This window comes from Zootoca vivipara, chromosome 3, assembly GCF_963506605.1.
Source record: "Zootoca vivipara chromosome 3, rZooViv1.1, whole genome shotgun sequence".
Taxonomy (NCBI): domain Eukaryota; kingdom Metazoa; phylum Chordata; class Lepidosauria; order Squamata; family Lacertidae; genus Zootoca; species Zootoca vivipara.
In genome coordinates this window covers 63041891-63068953 of record NC_083278.1, presented here as the reverse complement: position 1 = coordinate 63068953, position 27063 = coordinate 63041891, and the positions used below count along the sequence as shown (strand labels likewise).

The 27063-nt window shown below is 43.7% G+C and overlaps 1 protein-coding gene across 4 annotated transcripts in view; it reads right to left on the bottom strand.

Annotated features, from left to right (window-relative positions):
* SASH1 (SAM and SH3 domain containing 1) overlaps positions 1–27063 on the bottom strand; it is a 534239-nt gene that overhangs the window by 121278 nt on the left and 385898 nt on the right. The window contains exon 1 of one of the 4 annotated variants that reach the window (XM_035108793.2): positions 9481–10728. The exons of the other annotated variants lie outside the window; for them this stretch is intronic. Within the exon in view, the coding sequence (XP_034964684.2) occupies positions 9481–9576 (96 nt within the window). The 5' untranslated portion in view covers positions 9577–10728. Of the gene's footprint in view, positions 1–9480; positions 10729–27063 lie in introns of those variants that run through there. 4 annotated transcript variants of the gene reach the window in all.

Here is a 27063-nt window from a genome sequence, read left to right as displayed (position 1 = left end):
GCTGGTTCCCAAGATCGTTCCAGGGACAACTGAACCTTATCCCCAACCTGGAACGCAGGCCCTTGCCACCGGCGTCGATCCGCTTGCGCCTTACGGTCCGCTTCGGCCCTCTCTGGGTGCTGTACCAGGTCGGCTTGTGTCTCCTGGATGTGGGAGACCCGATCATTGGCGGAAGGCACGAGAGAAGCCGCGGGGGTGCAGGGATGATTGCGTGGGTGGTACTCTTGGAGGGCCCCAAGTTCAGGAGCCGACAAGTTCAGGGGGCGACGTCCGGTGTAGTGACGTTCCAGGAACAGCCAAACCTTATCCCCAACCTGGAACGCAGGTCCTTGCCACCGCAGTCGATCCGCTTGCACCTTATAGTCCGCTTCGGCCCTCTCTAGGTGCTGTGCCAGGTCGGCTTGTGTCTCCTGGATGTGGGAGACCCGATCATTGGCGGAAGGCACGAGAGAAGCCGCGGGGGTGCAGGGATGAGTGCGTGGGTGGCACCCTCGGAGGGCCCCAAGTTCAGGGGCCGACAAGGCATAAATGCGGCCAAAGGGTATCTTTGCTCCCGGCTGCAGATCAATGGGGCAATCATAAGTCCGATGGGGGGGGGCAAAGTCTCGGCCCCTTTCTTCTCAGACACGTCCACCAAGTCCCGGTAGGGCTCCGGGAATAACCGGACATCTGGAGATGCTATTCCGTCAGGGGCAGTCCCCTGTAAGGTGGAAGAAGTAAGAGTCGGCTGGTGAGACGCCCCCGGCGCTGGTGGCAATGGAGGTAACACTGGGGGTTGAGCGCAGACATCCTGGCAGAAGGATGATGAAAAAGACAGTGTCCGCTGTGCCCATGAAATGGCGGGGTCATGCCGGATCAACCAGGGACTACCCAGGACCACCGGGAAATTAGGCGTCTGGATCAGGTCAAAGACTAATAGTTCCTGATGTCGGGGTGCCACTAACATGGCCAGCGGGCAGGTCTCACGGGTAACGGGGCCGGAAGCGAGGGGAGTTCCATCCAACCCAACCACTGGAAACGGCGAGGCTTTCGCCACTGACGGTACTTGGTATTTTTTGGCGAAATTTATGTCCATGAAAACGCCAGAGGCTCCAGAGTCGATCATCGCCTCCAGGGTCAGCGTGCCTCCCTGGGGAAGGAGGAAGCAAACAGGGAGCAGGAAGTGGGGTGCGTGAAGACTGGGTCCTGGCTGAACCCCTCCTAGTTCAGCCGGGGCCTGACATTTTCTCGGCGCGGACCTCTTCGCCGAGCACTCTGCTGCGAAATGGCCCCTTTCCCCACAATACCAGCATAGTCCAAGGGTCCGCCTCTGACTCTTCTCTTGGCTAGAGAGGGAACAGCGGGCTGCGCCTAGTTGCATGGGCTCCTCTTCCAACCCCCCTGCAGCGCTAGCCCCCGGAGGGTCCCTGAACCCGCATTCAGAATCCCTTTCAGAAAGGCGGGTGTCAATATTAATACACAACGTGATAAAGTCTGCCAGGGCTGCCGGGGAGGTCACCCGCGCCAGTTCGTCTTTGATGCGGGGATGAAGTCCCTGATGAAAATAGAACCGACGGGCTGCCTCATTCCACTGAGTGTCCGCAGCCCAGCGCTGGAACTCGGCGGCATATTCAGCCACCGGGCGGGCCCCCTGCTGGACTTCCTGCAGGGCCATCTCAGCCGTCTGAGCACGATTCGGTTCCCTGAACATGCCTTCCAGGGCGGCAATGAAATGGTCCAAATGCCCCAGCAGAGGGTCATCGGCCTCAAGGTATGGTGTAACCCAAGCAAGGGCCGGGCCCGTGAGCAGACCCACCATAAAGCACACCTGGCTCCGTTGGGTTGGAAAGTCCGCAGCACAGGTGGCGAACAACAACCGGCACTGATTTACAAAACCCCGCAGGGCGCCACGCTCTCCCCGAACCTCTCTGGCGATGGGACTGGGGGAGCCCGTCGGGCTGGGGCTGCAGCAAGGGCCGCTCGAAGTCCTTGCACCTCCCCCTGAAGTGTAGCTACCTGCGTGTGGAGGTTCTGCACCACAGCGATGAGGTCTATAGGCCAGGCTTCGTCCATCTTGCACCCTGGCCGGGACGGGGTTTGGCCACAGCAAACTGTCACGGTCCGGTCGGCGGGCGTCAGGACCAGAGGCAAGATGGTGGTGAAGAAGCAGGGTCGAAGGCAGAGGCGAAGGTCCACGGGGCAAGAGCAAGGCGAAGGCGAAGCAAGGGTCCAAGGAGCAAGGAGCAAGGTGAAGGATCCAGGAACAAGAAGCAAGGCGAAGGTCCACGGGGCAGGAGCAAAGCGAAGGCGAAGCAATGGTCCAAGGAGCAAGGAGCAAGGCGAAGGATCCAGGAACAAGAAGCAAGGCGAAGGTCCACGGGGCAGGAGCAAGGCGAAGGCGAGGCAGGGGTCCAAGAAGCACGGCAGCAACAAGGCAAGGGTCCAAGGAACAGGAGGCCAGATGCAACCAGGCAGGGATAGCGTTGCTGTGGCAAAGAGCTGAAGGGAAATGCTGGGCTTTTATCCCTCCCAGCTCCTGCCACCAGGTGCAGTGAGATCTCAAGTGGCCTCACCTGGGTGATTACTCCTTGCTTCTCCAGCACAAGTTGAGGCATGCCCCAGTCCTGCAAAGCACTACAGGCCCCAGAGCCTGACTCCTGCCCACACTCCTGACACAGTCTTGGAAATAAGTGTTACAGAGGTGTGGTGACACTCACACTGTCTCCTGCCTACTCCTTCTCCTTCAGCTTCTGCCAATTTGAGAAAGTGTCTCTTACCAGTTACTAGAGAGCACAACCATGTGTGTTTGGTTTGATCCATCAAGGTTATTCATATGTTCTTACAAAAGGCAAAAGAGAGGAAGTGCTCACACAGGACGGTGGGTGGGTGGGTCCCAGCTGCAATGTTTATTTTATTCTCCACAGTTGAATGAAATGCTTAACTGTACAGCTAGGTTAGTGTGAGTGAATTCAACATTTAAGAAAACGAGGAGAAATGTAATACAGTCGTACCTCGGGTTACGAACACCTCGGTTTGTGAACAGTTCGGGTTCCGAACTGCGCAAAGCCGGAAGTATTTTCGCCGCGCGTGTGTGCGCAGAAGCGGCACACGCGGTTTGCGCATGTGCAAAATGGCGCTTTGCGCAGCGTTCAATTTGCGAACTATTCGGGTTACGAACTGCGATCCAGAACGGATCGCGTTCGTAACCCAAGGTATTACTGTAGATTAACAACGGAAGGAAAAATTCATACCTACACAACTTGAACCCCAACCATAAATATCTAGCCTGCACATAAGTTTTTAATTCGCTTGTATTCTTGTTTTAAATCTAGAATTCCCCAAGTCCAAATGCCACATACAGCTCTCTGGGTGTTAATCAATTGTTTAAAATCCATATGTTTGAACTGTCTTAGGAGACAATGGAAGAGTGCACCTCTGGGCTGGGCACAGTGGCAGCAAAAGACATGCATCATTTGCTGCCATGCTACCCCCGCCAAACACCTGATTTGCCCAGCAGCGCAGGAACAAAAGATGTGTTTTTTTGCTGCCAGGTGAATGTGTTTGGCGGGGTAGGGCAGTAGCAAAAGATGCCTCTTTGCTGCCATGCTACCCTGCAGGCCCCTGATTCGCCTGGCAGCTTTCTTTTTCTCCTGCAGGGCTGGAAAACAAATGGTGCCTAGACATTTTTTTTTTTTTGATTTAACCGATCTTTATTGAAAAATAATGTCTTACAGAAAATTTACAGAAGGAAAAGAAAATAAAATAAAAAATAAAATAAAGAACATTATCATTTCATCACCTAAGTAACTAATACATCAGAATTCTGCCATTGACTTCCCGTCACCATCTGCAACTTGTCTCCTTTATATTCTTTATGTACTGACATTCCTCATCATAATCTTGTTATTCTTTTTTGTACATAATAAAGCTTATCCTACCAATTTGTCTGAGTATTTGTTATATGCCCATCAATACAAAACTGCCATGAAGATTCCTTCCCTATTATCAATTTCTTGCATATAATTCCTAAATTTTTCCCACTTTTCCGTAAATGCCTGTTTGGATTTTCCCTTTAAACTATCAGTTAACTGAGCCATTTCCATAAAACCCAATAACTTGACTTGCCACTCGCCAACTGTGGGGATTTTGTCTCCTTTCCAGTTGGCAGCTATCAGCAGGCGGGCTGCCGCCGTCGCATACAGGAAATGCTCTCTATATTTTACTGGCAGATCTATGTTCAGGATTCCGAGGAGGAAAGCCTCTGGCTTTTTTGTGAAGTTGATCTTAAGCATTTTTTTCAGCTCCTCATGTATCTGATTCCAAAACACTTTAATTTTACGGCAAGTCCACCACATATGTATCATATCTCCTTTTGCCTCTCCACATCTCCAACATACATTTGCAATGCTTTTATACATTCTGGACAGTCTGGAGGGCGTAAGATACCACCGGTATATCATTTTATACATATTTTCTTTAATCGTGTATGATACCGTGAATTTCATATTGCGTTCCCACAGCTTCTCCCATTCCTCCATGCCTAGACATTTTGTTTTGGCGCCAACAACCTAGGTCCTGGAAGCCACATGGCTCCTGACATTCCTATCCTAGTTTCTAACACTGCTGACTGCTAAAAAAAATGTGGGTAGGAGTGCTGCAACATATAACAAAGTTATGTGTGCCAATAGTTAATATTCCTGGTGCAGATGTAAGCTGACATTATTTACCTCGATACAGATAAACTGTTCTGATTACATACTGCTAGCAATAGCCAACTAAACCATAATGAATATACTGTATGTTTTTTATTCACTTAGCATAGTTTTGCAAGCCTAAAGCAGACTATCTCAAAACGTTTTTCGTGTAAAATAAAATAAAATTGCATTTTCCATTTAAGGCTCATAAATATTATATACACACACATACTTAAGTAGTATATTATTCAGAAATCCATCCAAATAAAAAGATCTACCATCAGAAAGAAATTCTTATAGTAATTTTTTCTAAAGCATTCTATACCATAAGCAGAATTTCTTGTCCAACACTTTTCAGTACTTCTTATAAACAACAGGAATAATCATCTAGAAAGTTCTGCTGCACGTATCACATTGAAAAGAATGTTAGCTGGGTTATTCCTATTGCTGTAATAGGAATTAGTAAAATTACAGTTGCACCAGAGAAATGTAATTCTAATTTTAGTTTTGTTATGAAACAGAAACCCCACTGGCTTCTTTGAACATATATAATTTATTCTGATCAAGAGATCAAGAATGCAAAGTAGGATACATTTCAGATTCCCTACAAAGATTAAACTTCATAACTACAACTTGCACTAAACAAGTTACAACACTGAGGAAAAAAAATGCATAAGCGTATACTATAAAGCAATGCTTTCAAAACTGTGTGTCACAACACGTTCGTGTGTCAGCAGCAGTGTGTAGGTGCGTCACGCGTACGCTCCCCACGTTGCTCCCGGAGCTGGAAAGTGGTTAGTTTAGCCTCTGGTTTGCTAGTAAAACTGAATTACTGAGCCGCGAAATGATGCATGTCTAAAAAGTGTGTCACCAACATGAAAAGTTTGGAAAGCTCTGCTATAAAGTCTACACACAGAGAGTACACATGTATGGAAGATTAGTAGAACACTATAGCAGGATGTGTTTTTTTTAAAAAAACAATTAATTCTCCATTGACCCAATTAATAACCAGGAAAACTACTCTTACATGCTTACATTCTAATGCGATGACTAGTATTGAAATATTTCATGAGGTTAATTAGCTAGGACAAGCAACAGGACAGTCGTTTCCAGTTCAGCAAATCCAAATGCTGACTCTCATTCCTGCAGATTTTTCATCTGCAGTAAGCAAATGTTTTTAAACTGGCATAAATACACAACCTTCATGACACCCAGAGCAAAAAAATTATCTCATTATTATTACTACAGGGGGGGAAAATCGGACTGAAATCAGTGAAGAACTATATTGGCTCTATTTCCACTGCCAGCTTTCATAACTGCAATTTAACATAATACCATAATCAGCATCTCCTATTGTATCCTAGGATTTTTTTTTAAAATGTAATATTCAAAATATGCCTGGTAAAAGTTTTTGCATAGACCAAAACCAAGGGAAGATTTGATCCACAACAATTTCCTGAAAAAATGTAGGTTTCCAAATGAGATCTTTGCAAAGTTCTCATTTACTGCTGACCCTCTCATAGTAAATGTCTGTCAAAGACAAAGCTCCCCTAACCCATAATACCTGCTGAATAAGAAGAGCACTTTCCCACTACTCCTTATGCCTCTACAGATGCTCCCACAGACATGAGCATAAACATTTCTGTCTTTATTTGTTTCTAAAGTGATAAAAGTGCAGGCAAAGGAGATGTTTAGCTATTCCATCATTATAATGCTGAAACACTCTACATCACTGAATCCTCACACTGAATTACCAGCTATAATGACTAATTTTGCCCCAGCAACTGCACTATGAAACTGGCAAGACTATGGTTGGTGATTTCTCTGCTACATTAACTTTCTCCAGACACCCAGTTTAACTCTGTCTCACCTTGTACATCTCCCACAGTACCAAAGATTGCCAAAAATGCACTCCATGTAAGCTCCATTTTTTTAAAAAACAACAACACCAAAAACAATAAAAAGCAGAGCAAATAAATCCTACTGTTGTCACAGATCAACATATGAATGAATACATGTATTAATAATGTGGAATGTAAGGAATTAAAAATGCATTGATTGCTGCTTGTCCCCACCTGCTGCAAGCAACAGTGCCTGGTATCAGTGTCCCTTGTTTATTTCCCTATCCCTGGCATGCCTTAGTTTTTTAGTGTTTTTTTAATCTTTTTTCCTTCTTCCTTCCTCCCCTCTCCTCTCCTTTCCCCTATTATCTGAGTGCCAGACCATGATCTGAAGAAACATGGAGGCCAACACCTCACTGAAACTAAGCAATCTGATGGGAGATCACATGAGAATCACATGTACACCACTTTCAGTTCCACTGATGAAGAAAGGTGGGCTATAAATTTAATAAATACGTAATATTAATACATTTGTGGGGGAGAGAGATGGAAATGGAGGCCCATTGTGGGTATGATCTTTGTAACAAAAGTTGATACTGAGCATAAAGGAGGTAATTCTGAGTTACTTGCTTGTTGGAGATTACTGTACGTAGCCTACACTGTTTTACAAAAACAACTACTAATAACAAAAAGAACCTTTGAAATCTATGATAAGTGTAAACTGAAAAAAGGCAAATCAAGTTCAGATACATAGAACAGAAACTCTCACTTTTGTAAAACCTGTGATATTTTCTGGAGCTATTTATTCTACCTAAAACTTTTCAGCAGCACAGATTCATTCTTCGCAAATCTTCACACAACCATGTGGAGATAGTTTGGGAGTACTCCTGGATACAACCCTGGATGCTCAGGTGGCCACTAATGCCTAGCTTCAACTGATGCACCAGATACACTGTTAGATAACTTGGTTACAGAGGTCTAGGGGCAGAGGCGGTTTTAAGGTAGCGTGATGTGTGGTCGCACTGGGCACCACCCTGCAGGGGGCGCCAAAACAATGCTGTAGAACTGAGCGGGCAGGAGGGGGACCACTGAATTTTAGCGTTGCACAGCGCACCACTGAAATATGAGAGCCCAAAGCCCACCACTGGTCCATGCTCTGATAACCTCCAAATTGGATTCCTGTATTCTGCTGTAAGTGGGGTAGTCCTTGAAGATACCCATAGTACTGAAGATGCGGTTGGCACATAATATTACTGCCCATTTATTTCCTATGTGAAGCAGCAAAGTGGAATTCCCTGACACCAATCTTGGAGGAGGTGCTGCACTGCACTGGCTGTTCTGTAAGCTACTGGGCACAATTCCAGGTATTGGTACAGTACTTGAATATAAATCTAAATGATTCAGGGCCTCCGAGTTTGAGGAAGTGTCTCACTCAGTACCACCCAACGTGGGCTTCGTTCAGTAAGCCCTCAGCAGCAGCAACTCACTTGTGGAACTTCTAGTGCATATTCAGATTGCTATACCCATTCGAGCATCAACGAAGGGTGGTTCTGTTGATATATTTTATTGTGCTGCTGACTGCTTTGGATTGTGATAATTGTTATCTCATACTGCTTAATTCATTTTTAATGTGTTGTTCACACTATTTTTATTGTTTTATTTTATGTCTATTGTTAACCACTCTTCCTTTTGAGGACAAGGGGGTTATAAGCAATAAATAATAACAATACCTAGGAATGCATATAATTAAATTAGCCTGAGGTCACAAGGCTAAATACTACTCTAACAGTTTGAAACACAGGGGGGGGGGAATCCAATTATTGTTCTTTTTCTTATTATTTTTCTTACAGTTAACTGTCAGTAAACAGTTTCGATCACAGCAATTCTACACTCCTTTTGCTTGTCTGCCAATAAACACTTTAAAAATACCGAAAGAGTTACGGTAAGCTTTCCATTAGTCAGGTCTATCCCCATTCCGCAACTGGTGTGGTTACAGTGGGTGAACTAATTAAATTCAGGGCATGTATGGTATAGCTGAACATTTTTGATCTGCCGTAGCTATTGAATTATTGAACCTCAGGGAAGGGAGGAAGAGAATCAGCAACATGAAAGGAGTATTAGAAATATTTAATTATCTGCATGCATACTCCATAGGAGACCTGATAAATCACTCTACAGTTCTCTCTCTTAAAAAAGTGTGCGAAATCCAAAGTCACAGCTAAGAAAAATTGGTTCAGACAAAGTTGAAACTACATAAGTTTAACAAACCACATGCTCTCCTCAATACACCATATTGAAAAGAATACATCAGAGAAAAAAGTAGCAGAATTTACACATCAGCTTGGAAAAGGGGGTTCAGTCATGCAATACAGTATCTAATTGATAGGTATGCAAAATTCACTGGTCGAAATTACACTTTTACCACTGAAATTAAATCCCCAAGGATACCTGACTGATTATAAGCAGGCATATTGCTCATAATCATATCCAGAAACCCTGATTAAGCTGAGATGAAAGTGATCGTCCAAAAACAACAACACCTTAACATTAAATTCTTCCAACAAATGGAGACCTAAGCCTAAAGAATAGCCGGGACAAGCAAACCAACAGCGAGTAGAATAGTAAAGCAGGTGCTTGTAATGCAATGTTGATTTCATCTGATTAACTTTTTTAAAACAGGTGCTATTCAAAGGGGCGAGGGGAGAGGCAATTTGGGTCGTAAAGGGCTCACGACTTAGCACAGGCTCAAGAAACCCCATTGGATCCTTCTCCGTAAGCAACCCGTGGATTCCTTTCTTCTAAGCTTTGCTCCGCAAAGAGAAACTTTTGCACTGAGTCGCCCCAAGAATGACTTTCAGGAGATGTCAAAGCCACCAGCAGCCTCACAGCCAAGGCTGCGCCACTGAGTAGCTTTCGCGCCCCCGCTCCACTTCGCCCAATCCCACCCCCCAAAACCAGTCACTCACCAGTATCCCCATGACATCCGTCCAGAGTCTGGAGAAACTCTCCGACATGCTGCTGTCCTCTTGGGGTTCGGTGCCGGCGGCTTGTTCCTCCTCCATAGTCGCCTCCTCGGAAAGCGAAGCTCAAGGCGCGCGCTCCCCACCGGACCGAGACTCTAGCCAAGGGCAACGCTGCCCGCCTCACGCACCGCCGCCACCGCCGGCTCAAGCCCTGCGCTCAAGCCAGACCCTCCGCCGCCGCCTGGCTACTCCATCATGCCGCCTCTTCGCCTTTCCGCCAGGCTCCAGCCCCAGTGGAGAGCAGCGGAGGCGGCCAACGTTTCCCTCCTGCAGCTCCTTCCCGGGCTCAACTCTTGGCACGTCTAGAAACTGCCATGCCCCGCACAAACTTTGCCTGCTTGGAGCGGTGAGCAACAGGGTGGCAAAGCAAAGCTGGCCGTGACCACCTTTCCCTCGCGCGGGGGTGCTCAAGGGAGTCGTGGTCGCCTCTTCGGGGAGAGGGAATCGCTTCCCGCAGGCACAAACTAAATCTGGCACCAAAGGAAGTCTTTCGTTAAGGTTCCCCCTCCTCAAATCAGAAGCCCGGGCTGGGTTTTCAGCTCGTAGGTAACTCCAATTCTCTGCCTCCCCCCTTTCCCTCTACATGGGCTCTTCCATCTCCACATGACTGCTCTCTCTGTCTCTCTCCAGAGAAAAGAGCTTTAAGCAACAAAAGGTGCTCTGATGTCAGCCTCTTCGCATGGCAATGAGCCCCAGACAGGCGAACAAATCGCCTGTTGAAAGAGCAGCCTCGCTGAAGGTTCTGGCCGACTGGCCCAAGTTCTCCAGTCGCACCACGCAGACACGCACTTAACACACTTGCCACTCAACAGGGTTAATGTTTAAGCCAACCCAGCTTCCCGCAAGGATTCCAGGAATGCCCTCTTTAAGGTTTCCTTTCCTCCTTCTTTTAGGAACCCTTCTACTTGAGTCTGGCAGCCTAAATTTCAACCCACCTCTGTCAGAAAAACAAGCTCTTGAAACTTAGGCTGAAAGCCTTGCACTTTTGTCAGTGTGCCCACCATGATGTTGGCTTGGTTTTTTCAGCACAGGCACATTCTGTAGGAGGGTCTCTCACGTTTCAGCATCTCAGCAGGCTAGAAAGTCTCCTTGAGAAATAATAGTGCGTGTTTTTGGAGCACAATTTTTGTTTTTTACTGCTGCACAATAAAGGTAATTTTATACTTTGATCAGAGGCAAAGCTGTACTGCCAATCACAACTTCCTGATGTCTGTGGCTGTATTATTATTATTAATCATCATCATCATATGTGTGATACATGTTAGCATGTGTCTCTTGTATGCACACTAAAGTTGTACTTGAAACATTTTAGGTGCATGCCTAAATGCAATGAGTAGCTTATGCATATATTTTTGATAGTAGTGCTATCAAGCTCATACCAGCTAGCTCTGCCTCCACCAGCACACCTGACTTCTGTGCACTGGAAAGCATGTGTGTATATTTACATTTGTATGTAGATGCCAATGCACGTAGGCTCTAATCACATACAAGTGAAGCCTAAACATGCTGTGGGGGGTCACTATGCACATGTGCCATGCACATGCAAGCAGCCGGGGGGGGGGGAGAGAATCAGCCAACATTTTAATGATATGCACATTCCCCTAATGTAGGAATGTCTGCATAAGACCTGAGAAGTGGAGCAAAGTAGAGCATGCACTCAGATGTTTTATGTTAACTCATCACCCATCTCATCTGCTTCTACTACTCACTACAATGGACTAGCACCCCCCATCATATGGGTTACTGTGGTTTCTCCTACAGGAGCTGGGAATGCAGAATGGTGGCCTGGAGAGGGGACTCACAACATGTTGACACCGAACTACATGTAGATAATATGTCCAAGTCAGTAATTACTGTTCATATACAGTACTTTCAGAAGTTTTATTCATTCCTTGGGAAGGTGAGTTTTCCAGCTTGAATTATTCAACCAGGACTCAACTATAAGGTTTTATGTACACACAGTATATTAATTGACAGTATATGTCGTTAACAGAAAAGGCACCACATTACCATGATCCAGTGTTAACAACTGGGAAGATATTGTCCACCCAGCTTCAGTTCTTGTGTTCTGAAGTCATGTAACACAGGGGTTGTTATGAGGATATGAGGAGCAGAAAATCATATACACCTCCTTGAGCTCCATTGAAGAAAAGGTGGTATATAAATGTAATAAATAAATATTAAAACCCCTCAGTACTCATTCACCACAAGCAAAACATTATACTCATGAACATGCCTGTTCACAGAAGCTATTTCAAAGACAAATATTTCTGGGGCCCAACTACATCAAAGAATGTGTCTTCTCTCCCATGATTAATTCATTTTCCTCTTAATGTGCATTTCCTTAAGCATTTACCCTGGGACAATATAGACTGAATACAGCTCAGTCAATAGTGCATGAGACTCTTAATCTCAAGGTTGTGGGTTCAAGCCCCAAATTGGGCAAAACATTCCTGCATGGCAGGGGGTTGGACTGGATGACCCATGTGATCACTTCCAACTCTGCGATTCTGTGAATAGCTTCGGTCCCTACAGCCACAGCAGGGACTCTCCAACGGTTTGACTTTACCCCTGAAGGTGAACCCTTCCATTGTCTCTCAAGACAGATGGATGCCAACAACAACAACAACATGTTCAAGAAAACTCATAGAGGATTTTGTGAACGAGCCAATAGAACCAACAAAGGTGGGGGGTGGTTGAAGAACCCCACAATTACTTGTTTGTGCAGACCAGGGTGGCAAACAAAGCCCCAACGACAATGTTCAGAGGGAGGAAGAAAAGAAACTATTGTTAAACACAGCTACTTTATAATACAGAGGGCTTCAGAAATGACACAAGTGAAGCAAACAAGCCAAACACCCCAATTCCTAACCATGTTTATTTGATTTCCAAGCAATGGTGCTTAAGATAGCAGCCTAATGATAGCAACATTTTATTCACTTCTTTTTCTCTCCCTATTTCTGGAGGGGTAGCCATGTCAGTCTCTTGCAGAAAAAACAGCAACAGTCCTGTGGCACCTTTAAGACTAAACATTATCATGGCATGAACTTTCATGGATTCACACCCACTCTGTCAAATGCATAAACTGAAATCCCTTTCTAGTGAATTATAGCCGCACAAATGCCTTAGGAAGGGGGAGTGCAATGATCTATTATGCAATTTTTAAAAACAGTTGTTTATGGAAGCAAACAGTTCTTTATAAATAAACTATCTCCCAGGCTACATGGAAGAAGGATTTTTTAGGTTATGGTTTGAAATTAGACAAAATTAGGACACATTATGCTAAACTACTGTGGTATGGTCAGTCTCTACTTCCTGTCTCAACTCCCACCGGGACTCAAAATATCTGGATGTTTACACATAGTTCTACCATTTGCATTTCAATTAAATGGTCATCAGTAGGCGTTGACACTGAACAAACACTTAATCTAATCAGGAAGTTTGCACTTTTTAAAGCTGATGTTTCAGATATACAGTGAACTTCACGGAATTACAATGAATAGGCTAGCACTGTGAGTTCTTTTACATGAGCAAAATATACCCACTGTCCTTTCCTTGCTGATCTCATCCTTCCATTGCTGATAACACTCTTAACTGTTTTATACTCTGGACAGTCTTTTAAAAGCAGACACTCACATGTAGCATGCATACAAAAGCCAAAAATTGTACATGGACATGCCATTCATAAATGATACTATGCACACAAGAGAGGAGGCAAGGGCATGGTGTGGAGTGACATGTGTTGTTCTCTAATTCAGTACCAAACAGAACACAGGTCTCCAAACCTGTCCATTTATTGTTTCCCACCACTTAAAAGTGCGGCCCTATGCTTTGGCGGATATATGTATGGTGAGCATCTATGTGACCTTGCACCAGCACCATCCTCATCCTATTAGCCATCACCCTGTAATGGTGTGGCTGTGTAGCTCTGCACAAAACTGAGGCAGCAAAACTGCCACTGTGCAAATGTACAGCACAAAGCTTTGCATGACTAAGCAGTGGTCAGAAGCATGTACTGTGGGAGAAACATATTTGTCACCATTCTATCAATATTACCAAGCCTAGGGCCCTTCTTTGTGCACCCAGAAAACATGACTGTAATTCAAAACTCAGTAATTTACTACATGACAAGCACTAGGGAATCTCTATTGGCAGACTATACTAACCTGCAGTGAGTGCTTAGAAGCCCCTTGAGACAGCATGCGGCCACTCCACCCTGCAGATGAGTCAGGTAAACAGGCTGGATCCCAAATAACAGGAAGGGGGTCATCATAATACAAGCATCTTTGCCAGACAGTATCTAGCCCAGACATGCTGAAGCATGCTCAGCATGGAAAACCTTTCTGCTTCTGGTAACTTTCAGGCTGGCTGTAGTGTACTTACCAAAACACAGGAATATTTGAAAGAAAGTTGAACATTTATATCAGGAGTATAGCTATTATGGACAAAAGAGAGCTACACTTTAAAAAAAGGGAAGGGGAGGGGAGAAGAGAGGAGAGGAGAGGAGAGGCATTTTGCCTTCCTGTGGTGATTGTTGTTTTGATGTCATTGATATGCACTCTTAACTGGAGCTGGGCACTTTATGGAGTTTACCTTAAAGTTTAGACAAAAGTAAAACATTAGTCCAAAGAATCTGCAATAAACTCCCTCCACTTGAAACTCAACATAAAAAAAACTAAGATCATGGCCACTGGTCCCATCACCTCCTGGCAAATAGAAGGGGAAGAAATGGAGGCAGTGAGAGATTTTACTTTCTTGGGCTCCTTGATCACTGCAGATGGTGACAGCAGTCACAAAATTAAAAGACGCCTGCTTCTTGGGAGAAAAGCAATGACAAACCTAGACAGCATCTTAAAAAGCAGAGACATCACCTTGCCAACAAAGGTCCATATAGTTAAAGCTATGGTTTTCCCAGTAGTGATGTATGGAAGTGAGAGCTGGACCATAAAGAAGGCTGATCGCCGAAGAATTGATGCTTTTGAATTATGGTGCTGGAGGAGACTCTTGAAAGTCCCATGGACTGCAAGAAGATCAAACCTATCCATTCTGTAGGAAATCAGCCCCGAGTGCTCACTAGAAGGACAGATCCTGAAGCTGAGGCTCCAATACTTTGACCACCTCATGAGAAGAGAAGACTCCCTGGAAAAGACCCTGATGTTGGGAAAGATGGAGGGCACTAGGAGAAGGGGACGACAGAGGATGAGATGGTTGGACAGTGTTCTCGAAGCTACAAGCATGAGTTTGACCAAACTGGTCCATGGGGTCACGAAGAGTCGGACACAACTAAACGAATAAACAACAACAATGTGCACACAATGCTGATTTCTGCAAGCCAGAAAGGCTTGCAGTTCACAAAAGTTTCACTGTAAGAAGCAGCTTATCAAGCAGAAACTCCAGACTCCAGACTCCAGATATTTCTGTCTGTAAATATGGTCAATGTGGCATTCCTGAATTATGTTTGGGTCCCTCTGGAACTCAAGAAGTGTAATATCTATGAGGGACACACTTATTTATTCCATAGGATTTTAAACTGATATACAGTAATTGAATATTTTAGTATTACAGTACAGTATATGTGTGGCACTAAAAGTCAAATATATATCATATTAATCTACTATACAGCTATTTATTGTTTTATCTTTTTGTAAACCACTTTGATTACTTTTAATAAACAATCAAGTAGAGTATAAATCTTATAAAATAAATAAATAAATAAAAATTCCTGGGCCTCCTCTTGCCTTCTACATTTCTATTTTCCCTTCCTGACATGCCCCAGTTCCAATTCTCCAGGATTGCCTAACAGGCATAGGAAAGGTATCTCTTGTTCCTGTCCTGTCTTCCAGAGGTATTTTCCCTACACATGGCAGCCTCCACATCTGCTCCCACATCTGCTATAGTGAGGCTGTGCTTTGTTTGTTGCTTCCTGTATCCGTCTGTTTTAGAAACCAGCCTCTGGTACTCGCTGCCCAGCTTTGATTGTCTGAAGCCTATTCTGCAAAGTGAGCCCAGAGAAAGAGAAGGCTAGTTTGCCCCCCAGAGTTGCGCTGAACTTGACCTCCACCTCCTAATTTCCTCTTATGCCTAGCTCCTTCTTGTGTGTTATGGTGTGTATGTTAGCTAAATAACCCTAACCACAAACTAATTCCCTCACACCATCTAAATGCATATAGTTACTGAGCTACCCTTGTGGATATTAATTGCTGCCCAGCTATTCTCCATTGAAGTGTTAAATGTGTCTAGCTTGATTCTTTGGGGCGACACTCAGTTTTTAATACCTGTCTATTAAGTTACTGGATACGTCTGCCAAAAAGTACCGTACTATTGCCAGCACTAAAAATCCTACTTCACAAGACTCATTGAATGCATGTATGCAAAGCTCATTTCTGCAGAAGAGGCTTGGTACTATTGCTCTTCTTTCACACGTCGAAAGTGACTTGTTCGAGCTAAGCAGTAAAATTACTGCAGAAGAAGGAACTGAAACTAGATCTACCAGGAAGTAGTCCAACAGTCTATTCTATGGATTACATGAATACTCATCGGTATTTGCATTTATTATAGGATTTGCATGGTGGTGGTTTATTAAATTTCCATACCATTTCATCTGAGGAGCACAGGGCGGTTTGGAATATAAAAACACAGAAATACAAACCATAATGACAAACAAAACCATGAATGCACAAGTTGCCAATGAAAAAATAGCATTAAACACAGATAGCATTAAACATAATGAAGAGAAATGACTTATCAGTTCTATTAAAAGATGCTGGAATTACAGTACTTAGTAACATACTACATGCCATATTATACCATGTAACACATATCAGAGTCTGAGCTAAGAAGCCTTCAGCCCAAACACAAAAATTCCATCTGTGGAAAGCAGTTACCCAAGAAGAACTTTTTTGGGTGTATACATATACATATTTTGATCCATTCCATTTCACAAACAACAAAGTTCAACTGCTAACCAAAAGTGCACTGCAAACCTATGCTCATTTTAAATCTTTAAATCTACAGATCATAAAGAGGTGTGCCAGAGGCAAAATGCCGTCATCTCACAATATTTAGCCAACTCTAAACATAGACCCCTAGGACTGTATCAATCTTTCTGAGTCAGAAGGAAAAAGGAAAGGATCATATCCTTTTGTCCTGCACACATGTTCACAACAATAGCCTCATGTCCTGTAGACCTCTGATAATACATGTCTTATGCAATAGCAGCACTTAAAAGCCACTCCCATTACTACACAACAACTTTCTAACCAAAAATCAAACCTGAGTTTTAATCCCAATGTCATAAACATAGTTTCTGTTTTCTCTAGTTCTGTTTTCCCAAGTCTTGGTGGGCTACAGGCACCACCACCTTCCTCTTTATAGCTGGTTTTTATAACCCTCCAAGCCTTGCTATTTCATCAAAAAACCCAACACTGAAGACTGTTTCATAATTTATTAAGTATAAAGCTGTATTTTCTACCTCTCTCCCATGTATCATGCATTGAGTCTTCATGACAGGTTCCCAACAAAGTACTGCTTGCAACAAAAGAGTAATCTTAAAAACACACTTATTCAGAAGTTAGTTCTGTTGAAGACCATATGGCATATTCAAGAGTAACCACGTTGATGACAAATGAGTAGCTAACTCATAACAGCACAAAATGAATATGGAAGGCTTCTTGTTTGCAGAAGATTTGTGGTGGACAGAATACAAATAAATAACAAAAAATGAAAAAAGCCAGACAGATGGGAGGAGAAATGGCAGCAAGGACATATCAGGAAATAAATGCAATGGTTGATAGAATTCCATTCCCATTTTCCGTGCCCCCTTTCACTCAAGGGGATACATTTTCCTGGGGAGATAGTACAGTAAAGATCTACAAAACAAGGACAAGGTTAACTTCAAAGTGTCACAATCTTCATGTACTAATCTAATAGTGCAATCCTACTGCTCAGAAGTAAATTTAGTTAAATTCCCATGTTAACGTGCATAGAATTGCAGCCTACATATGACAGCCTAAACAGAGGGAACTGCACCAGCCTGAACAAGAAAAAAATCAAAATGAATTATTAATAATTATTTTGTTCCGCTTCAATTTATCTATTTGTCTTAAATTCCACTTCACCAAGCCACAAAGATTTACTGGTTACTGCCAACACATTTAACATATTAATAACACAACATGCAGCACTAGACAGTAGTTCAATATTTCTAATCTAATTGTCTGCCAGTTACATCTGTTTCTGGATTAGGATTAATCATCTGGGCCTCTGTTTCCCTTCTTGCCTTGTTTAATGTGAGGAAGAAATAAATGACCGTCTTCCCGAGGACAAATCTGGACTGTTTGCCAATAACAAAATACAGTATTGGTAACTTGGTATAGACATTCCAAACGGAAACTAGTATTTTTCTGTTGCAAAAAAATTGTTAAGAAAATAAATGCCCTGGGGGTTTCTTTAATGGGAAAAAAACAGTAGGAACTACTTGAATTTGAATTTATTTGCAATTATGTGAGGTTTTTACTGTCATATTCTTTGCAAGAACAACTTTTTCAACTGATTGTATAGTGTGAATAGAATACGCTTGATCACTATCAGTTTCTTGATACATGTATTGTACCTGAAACTGGTTTAATCCAGGCTTCTTCTAGTGCCTTTAATAATTTCTAGGTCTTCATCTATTGTTCACAATCAAGTGCATAAAACAGCAATCCTGACCCCCTATTTTTGCTGCTGGAGAGTGTTAGGCTATAGTAGTGTGTTCTTGTCCACTGGCCTCCACCAGTGAAGAAGTCTTCTCTGTGGCGATGAAAAGCACTGTAAAGGTAACGGTAAAGGGACCCCTGACCATTAGGTCCAGTCGTGACCGACTCTGGGGTTGCGGCGCTCATCTCGCACTATTGGCTGAAGGAGCCGGCGTACAGCTTCCAGGTCATGTGGCCAGCATGACAAAGCCGCTTCTGGCGAACCAGAGCAGCACACGGAAACGCCGTTTACCTTCCCGCTGTAGCGGTACCTATTTATCTACTTGCACTTTGACGTACTTTCGAACTGCTAGGTTGGCAGGAGATTGTAGATTGCACTGTAGACTGGTGTTAAAACCAGTGATGTTACCACCAACTGTAGCCAGTAGAAAGTTCTGAAATAATGTTTTACAGGGCTGTGATTCTGCTAGATCCCATGATGTGAGCCCTTCAGCTGTATGAGCCTGGAACTGCTGCAACAAATATGATATCCACCACTCAAAGGGCTTTGGATCTGGCAGCTGATCCGCTGCTCTCAGGGCCGGCCCTATGGCCAGGCTGGGTGGCGCAGGGCGCCACGGCGCCAGCCCACCAGGGGGGTGCATCGCAGCTGCGCCTGCCCGCCGGCTGCTCTTCCACGCAGCAGCGCCCTCGGCAGTAGCGCTGTGTGCTGAGCCCGCCCGCCGCGCAGCAGCGCCCTCGGCAGCCGCACTGCGCCTGCCCGCCCGCCGCGCTGGGAAACGGGGGGGGGCGCCAGAGGGATCCGTCGCACCACAGCGCCAGGGCGCTAGAGGTCCTTAAGACGGCCCTGGCTGCTCTGCTGCTCCTTGCAACAATGATCGCTCTATCCAACAATGAAAAATCAAGAACAATCCATAGAGTGTATCTGTCTGCCAACCTTTGTATGGCAACACGGAAAGTTTGTGATATTGTATTATAACCCACATGAACAGTCTAATTCCTTCAAACTTTAGGAAGCAGAAGGAGACTTCTTTCCTTGTGTGCAGACCAATATAGGGCACCAAAAGAGAGATTTCTCTCTTTCATAAATCAAAGAAGAATTGTAGGTCTCATGTCCTAAAATATTAAAGGTAGGGATTTGGAATGGGGGTATAGTTTTAAAAAGCAGCTGCTTCCATTTAGGACAGCTCAGCTGGAAAGTAAATGTGCCTGTCAAACAGTAATTAAAGTGAGAAGAGGCATTATATCACTTACTGTGGATTTTCAGGACTCACCCATCAACTTACTCAATTTTTTTAAAAAAAAAAGAGACAGAAAGGCAAGTGAATACAGGCTTAAGCACTTCTCGGAACGTATCTTCAAGCTATTCTCTCAATTAATATTTTGAGGAGTTACTGAAGAGAAGGATTATTATTATGGGGGAAGGATGAGCGGGAGGAATTTTTCTCTCCACGACCAGTCAAACGCACCAGTGATAATACAAAAGCTTTTCAAGTGCTGTTAAGATGCATTTCTGGGATAGTTTTTTTAAAAATAAAAAGTTTGACCTTCAAGAGTAGACTGTTGCTATCTTTTTTTAAAGCACCCCCATCCCCCAAAACGTACAGAACTTTGCATCTGTTTCAAGGACTGACTCAATAATCACATTTAATTAAAGATGGCAGTTTTACCTCATTTATGGAACATTCTTTTTGTAATGATACAACAACAACAATTTTTATTTATACCCCGTCCTCCCCTCAGGGCGGCTAACATCAGGTACAAAAACAATTGATTAAAATACAACTTAAAAACAGGATTAAAATACAGTCATACCTCAGGTTACAGATGCTTCATGTTGTGTTTTTTTGGGTTGCGCACTGCACCGAACCCCGAAGTATCGGAACGGGTTATACAGTGGTACCTCTACTTACAAATAACTCTACTTACGAATGTTTCTACTTATGAACAGAGCTCCATCCGCCATCTTGGATGCGGTTTAGATAGGATTTATTCTACTTATGAATTTTTAGATAGGGTTGCTTCTACTTACGAATTTTTTCTCCCAATGCATTCCTATGGGATTTGACTTACAATTGTTTTCGACTTACAAATGTGCGTTCAGAACCCATTAAATTTGTAAGTAGAGGTACCACTGTGTAGCCATTTTCTGGTCACTGTCTGGGAATAACTAGGCATTTTTTCCCCATCAGCTGATTGGCCTTGGTGCCTCCCCTGCTTTCCTACTACCGGTATGTACTCATTTGGTGGTGGGTGTACTTAACAGATTGCAGCCATTAAATCGATTACATTGACATATTTGAATGTAGGTGTGGGAAAGTCATTCGGTAGTTAAGGTTTGGTGAGCACCCTTAGGCACCTTTAAGATTGAAGCTCAAGCAAAGTGTTAGGGGAAACACAAAACCATGATTTCCTACGGTATGGCAGAACTGCTGTTAAATTAATCAATGTAGCCCAGATCACCCAACCGTTGTGTCTTACCACCTTACTACATTGTGTGGTTGCAAATCTGATGGACATTCAAATGCCAATGTTGCCTGTCTATACTTAATTACATTCAAATGTACAGTCAGATTGGCACCTTCATCCACATTGTAGTGCAATTAGTCATGTTTCTTGTAAAAACACAAACACACACACACACACACACACACACACACAACAGCACCAACAACTGAGGCTATTTACTTCTTATAATGTGCTTATATTATTCTATTCTTTGCATGAACAATACAGAAAACTAAAACTATTAAAAGTTCTCTCCTCAAAACCCCAGTCCAAAATATATCAGAAAGGAATTAACAGTTCATTCCTACTGAAGTCTTCTCAGAAGTAAGTTCTCTTCTGTTTAATAGGGATAACTTCTTAGCAAGTGTTTTGGATTGGATCCCAAGTATACCTTGGAAACTGAAAACAATAAGCCATTACATTTACTAGTGAATAGGAAGCAAGTCTCATTAAACTCAGTAGGATTCATTTCCCAGCAAACATGCATAGGATTAGACTGCCAACTGACTTGCCCTTTCAATGGCTTAGCCCCAGGAAAAGTCATGGCACTTAGATAAGTAGGGTTAAGATTGGCTCCAAAACTAAACCCCGCTGAATTCAACAACACTTACTTTTGAGTAGACATATGTTAGCTGAATCAGGCTACAGCAGTGGTTTTCAGCCTTGAATGATGGTCAGGGGTGCCATGGGCAACACTGGCCTCTGTCCCTCTTTCCTTTCCTTCCCTCCCTCCCTCCTCTGCTGCCCTCTTGCATCTCTGCCTCCCAAAGGCTTGCACAGCAGTTTGTTGCAGCAGCCCTGTCTACAAGCTCCCCAAGCAAATGGTGCCTCTGGGACTGATCAGGGGGTGCTGGTTGCCAGGAGCTAAGGCAGCCTCAGAGTAAGCAAGCAAGCAGGTGAGGGAACCCAGCCAGCCAGTCTGCCAGCCCTTGCTGTTGGAATGGACAGTCAAGTCCCAGACCCCTGTGGGGCAGTGTGAAGAGATACTTCTCTTTGGGGTGGGGTGAGCAGCTCAGAGACCAGGGGCGGCAGCAGCAGCTGCCCAGAGGACTCCCAAGGAGAGGGGAGAGGAAGCTACGGGAACTCTCCACAAGGACGAGAGGCTGCCATCTCTGCAGGCAAGGGGTGACATAACTGGGCTCCTGAACCCTACAGGGGTGCCGCAGAAAGAATGTAGTTGGTCAAGGGAGCCATGGACCCCAAAAGGTTGAAAACCCATAGGCTACAGTATCTCAGTGCTGTGCAGTGAAAAATGAGGACGTAAATGGGGATAGCAACTATATCTTTTAAACTAGAAACTCTGTTTACAAGGTGGATGTTTTTTCTGGAATTGGCTTCTCCTGTTTGAGAGGCTTCCTAACCAATGTGGAAAATTGCTTGCATCTGAAATACTGTTTACCAGTTCCCAAAATAGTGTGTAAATATTTGATATTCTTAGAACACAGGCAATGTGGAGAATATGCAGTCATTTCATTTGCTCTCTTTTAGAACTGACTGCCATATTAATGAATCAAAAGGTCTGATTTTTTAATTGCTGCAGCTCCAACTGATGATAAAAATCTGTATGCATGATGTACACAAATCTGTGTGACTCCCAGAAAAGCTCACAAAGCTGGTTGAAAAGAGGCAACATTTACATAAGAACATATGGAATAATTTTATGATATACATTGTTCTTAATATCTTATGAATATCTATTTCAAGTGGAATCTGCAACAAAATACTGCCCTGGGTTCCTTTGGGAAGCAGATCATGATATAAATTAAATACTGTAAATGATTATTAATAAGTATGGCACTGAGATGTGCTCCTGTTCAGGGTTCAAGGCTATCCCCTTCTCTAAGATACTCATTTCCACTCTTCCCATTTTTCCTATCCCAACAGATACTCAGCATTCTGTGGCCATTGAGCAAGGTCATTTCTCACTAGGTTGTTTGGGTTAAAGTTTGTTTATTTTGCTGTCTTAGGTTTCTTCTCCCTAAAGGTTTTGGTTTTTTTCTGGAACCCTGGGTGTCCCCTCGTTTCTCAGAGGTCCTGCTTTGGCTACAATCCTGTCAACACTCAACTATAAGACTGATATTGAAGGAAGAGTGCCCACACCTCTGAATTTACTGTTACACCACCAAATTACTCAAATTCACAAATAAGGCTATAAATGACTACTAGTCATTATATGAGGGCTATGAACTATGTCCAGTATCAGAGGAAGTATACCTCTCAGAATACCAGAAATAGTACCTCGGGTTAAGAACTTTGCTTCAGGATGAGAACAGAAATCGTGTGGTGGCAGTGCAGCAGCAGCAGGAGGCCCCATTACTGAAAGTGGTATCTCAGGTTACGAACAGTTTTAGGTTAAGAACGGACCTCCAGAACAAATTAAGTTCTTAACCCGAGGTACCACTGTATAGTGTCCTGATCAAGGGAAGTAATACCACCACTCTATTCTCTTTGTCAGCCCACATCTGGAGAACTGTGTCCAGTTCTGGGTACCCCAAGAAAGATATTGACAAGTTGGAACACATGCAGAAGAGGGTAAATATCTGAGGGAGTTGGGTATGTTTAGCCTGGAAAAGAGGAGACTGAGAGGAGATATGATAGCCACCTTCAACTATCTAAAGGGCTGTCACATGGAATATGGAGCAAGCTTGTTTTCTCCTGCTCCGGAAGCTAAGACCCGAACCAATGGATTCAAGATACAAGAAAGGGGAGTCCAACTACTGTAAATATAAGGAAGAGCTGTTCAACAGTGGAATGGGCTCCATCAGGAGGCAGTAGACTCTCCTACCTTTGAGGTTTAAAGCAGGGATTGGATGACCATCTGTCATGTATGGTGTAGTTGAGACCCCCCACATTGCAGGAGGTTGAACTAGATGACTCTCGGGATCCCTTCAAACTACAATTCTATGAATTTTACATATACTAATTAAACTCAGCAACACAACATCTTGTGTTGTGTGCTAGTATTCCACCATTTGCATTAACTAGTTTTTCCCTTAGGCGGAACCTGTGCAATTCATTACACATTATAATGTATCTGTAATGAATACTGAAGAACATGGCAATCCATGAAGTGAGTTTTGACTGCATTTTTCTGTAGATCATGACATCACGGAGGGAGTCTGTGGGTGTACATGAATGTATGTGCAAAGCTGTGATTATTCAAGCTCCCCTAGAAATAGAGCTAGGTCATATTATTAGACTGTCAGTGTATAGACAAGGTGGTTGGACAAATCTGGTTTTATGTCATTGATATGATTGTGGATGACAGTTGCCAGAGGGGCAGCCTGAAGCTAAAGGAAGACAAATTCTCATACACAGTATGTTTCAGCAGGGCAGGATCCATTCAGTTACAGCTGCCAGGGGGCAAGGATTTGTTACTAGCTCACATACAATCTGCAATTAAAATGTATTCATGCTTGGGATATTGCCATTCCTTTGTGTGTCTTGACTTGATCCCAGCTTTGCTAGTTTTGAATTAAAATCTCTCAGGGTAACAAGGCTCTAACTTGTCTGCTGATTGTGTGATTTCAGTTGTTGGTTTTTAGGTAGCTTTCATGTGCTTTCGAGTCATGTAGAAGTCATGCTTTAAAAGACATGACAAAGAACTCACTACCAAGTATGCTGACTTTCCCCACTTTTGTACACATACGGTAGTATTTGCAAGATGTTTCTACAAGTGCCTCACTAATGGAGGACATTCAGTTCTGTGCAACCAGCTTTGAATACTTATTTTCAAAAAGTGTAGATGCACAAGCTCTGTATCCGTAAAGGGAATATAAAGCCACAAAGTAAAAAACAAAGGCAGTAAAAATCATGATCACATGCTATATGACTAGGTCCCATTGTGATCATGTATTTCAGCCTGTCCCTTCCCCAAACGGCACCATTAAGGTGAAAAGAGAGACATATTTTCATAATCACCCTGGGGGCCCATAGCTCCAGACAGATGAGAGACGTTGGTTCCAAATGCAGTCCATATCCTGTCTTGGGTCCCCTAGCTCTGAGCTGCAAACCTTGGGAGCCTCCTATCACTCTCAAAGGTGCCTAAGGGGTTCACTTAGTTGACCCTACCAGGCTCTCTTTCTTTCCTGCACTTTCCTGGCTAATGAACCTGTTTAAACACAGCATTCACACTAGTGTAACCAGTCCAGCAAGACACACTGCGGAATGGCTAAAAAACCCACACACAGGTTCCTGCTTGGTCCCAAGGGGTGGGTACATGGGTGCCAATGATCAAAGGAGTGGGTGCTTATATAAGTATGGCCACCCTACCTTCTTCCGCCTTTGTCATGCACAACATATACAACATCCACATGTTCATGCCCTAGCACACCACCACATGGCTTAGACATTCAACCCCAATCATGTCCTGTGACCCAATGCTGGGATCAGGCGCACAGAGTGGGAAATATAGAAAGTTTTGTAACTCTGCGTGTAATGAGTACGGTACTTAAATTTACGAACATTTCTAGTAACCTACACAACTGTTTCTACACATAATTTTTACGTGGTCAAGAAACTACAGATGTGAACATGCAGCCCAGAGTCTTTGTCTTTGACCTGTATTCAAACCCAGAATAAGTGTTATACATCATAAAGAACATTATTTTGCAAGTTACCAGTACTCATGAGTGTCTGCTGCCAGGCTGTAGGGCATTACCAATTTAAGGGTTAAGAAGTTTCTGGAATCACCATGCTTCTTAAAAAATAAAACAAAACTTCCTTGTAGAAACAAATATATTTAAGTGAAAGATGTTTTATGTGTGATGTCAAGAAGAAGAATAAAAAACCATGAAAACAAAGTATGTTCTTATTATAGAAGTTCTCTGTCTCTGGCAAGCTAGTTAACAGGATATTTCTTTCAAGGAAAAAGAAGTCACTTTAAGTCCAATGCCCATATAATTTCAGACACTGAGAATCTCATGTTAAGACCCCATCAAATGGATGCACCATTAAGATGACACCCCATCTGCTCAGCAAATGTCCAAATCTGCAAAGCACCTGCTTAGGGTGGAGAAAGAGCAAACACTTTACTACAGGTCTTGGTATTTCTATAATACAAAGCAACTCTTGTGCTAGCTTTTACCACAGCAGTTGTCTTGGGGAAGTTTTAGAATATTTCTACCATACAGTTTAATCCTGTGAGTGAAACGGGCTTTAAATAGCATCCTGAGATTACTAATGTAGCACTACTGTAATATGGCCCTGAGGGTTTTTTTAAAAATAATGAACTTTAACTGATTTTAGAAGAAAAAGCTTAATTTATCAACATTTTTGGTTGGTTTTCTGGGGGACATGGGTCATGTCAAATGAGCTCCTCTCTAATTCAATTTACCTGGTTAACGTTTGGTTACTCTTTATTTGTTGAAGTGCATACAGGCTGAAAGATCAGTCTTCTTGGCAAATGGTTTGGGATTCAAAAGATGTGCCTTGAAGGGAAAAATTATGCAGCTCATGCAGAGCTGCCTGAGAACCAGTGACTTCTGGCAGACCACACAAACCTCAGTAAAGTCCCTGATTATATTGATGCTTATTCAATTTTCCCTTTTCCAAATGTTACTGTTGTCTCTGAGATGTAAACATGTAAAATAGCTTCATCTGAAAATGTTAACCACTAAAAAGAAAAAGAGAAAAGTAGTACAGTAATTAAGATCCTGCCTATACGCAGAATGGAGCTGGATGGCTTTGTAGCTTGCATGTCTGATTGGGTCATTGGGCCAGTGAAGGCGGTGAAGGTCCTGTGTGAGTGTCTGGAGGCGGCTGGAGGATGGATGGCGGCTAACAGATTGAGATTGAATCCTGACAAGACAGAAGTACTGTTTGTGGGGGACAGGAGGCGGGCAGGTGTGGAGGACTCCCTGGTCCTGAATGGGGTAACTGCACCCCTAAAGGACCAGGTGCGCAGCCTGGGAGTCATTTTGGACTCACACCTGTCCATGGAGGCACAGGTCAATTCTGTGTCCAGGGCGGCTGTCTACCAGCTCCATCTGGTACGCAGGCTGAGACCCTACCTGTCGGCGGACTGTCTTGCCAGAGTGGTGCATGCTCTAGTTATCTCTCGCTTGGACTACTGCAATGCACTCTACGTGGGGCTACCTTTGAAAGTGACCTGGAAACTACAATTAATCCAGAATGTGGCAGCTAGACTGGTGACTGGGAGCGGCCGCCGAGACCACATAACACCGGTCCTGAAAGATCTACATTGGCTCCCAGTACGTTTCCGAGCACAATTCAAAGTGTTGGTGTTGACCTTTAAAGCCCTAAACGGCCTCGGTCCAGTATACCTGAAGGAGCGTCTCCACCCCCATTGTTCTGCCCGGAC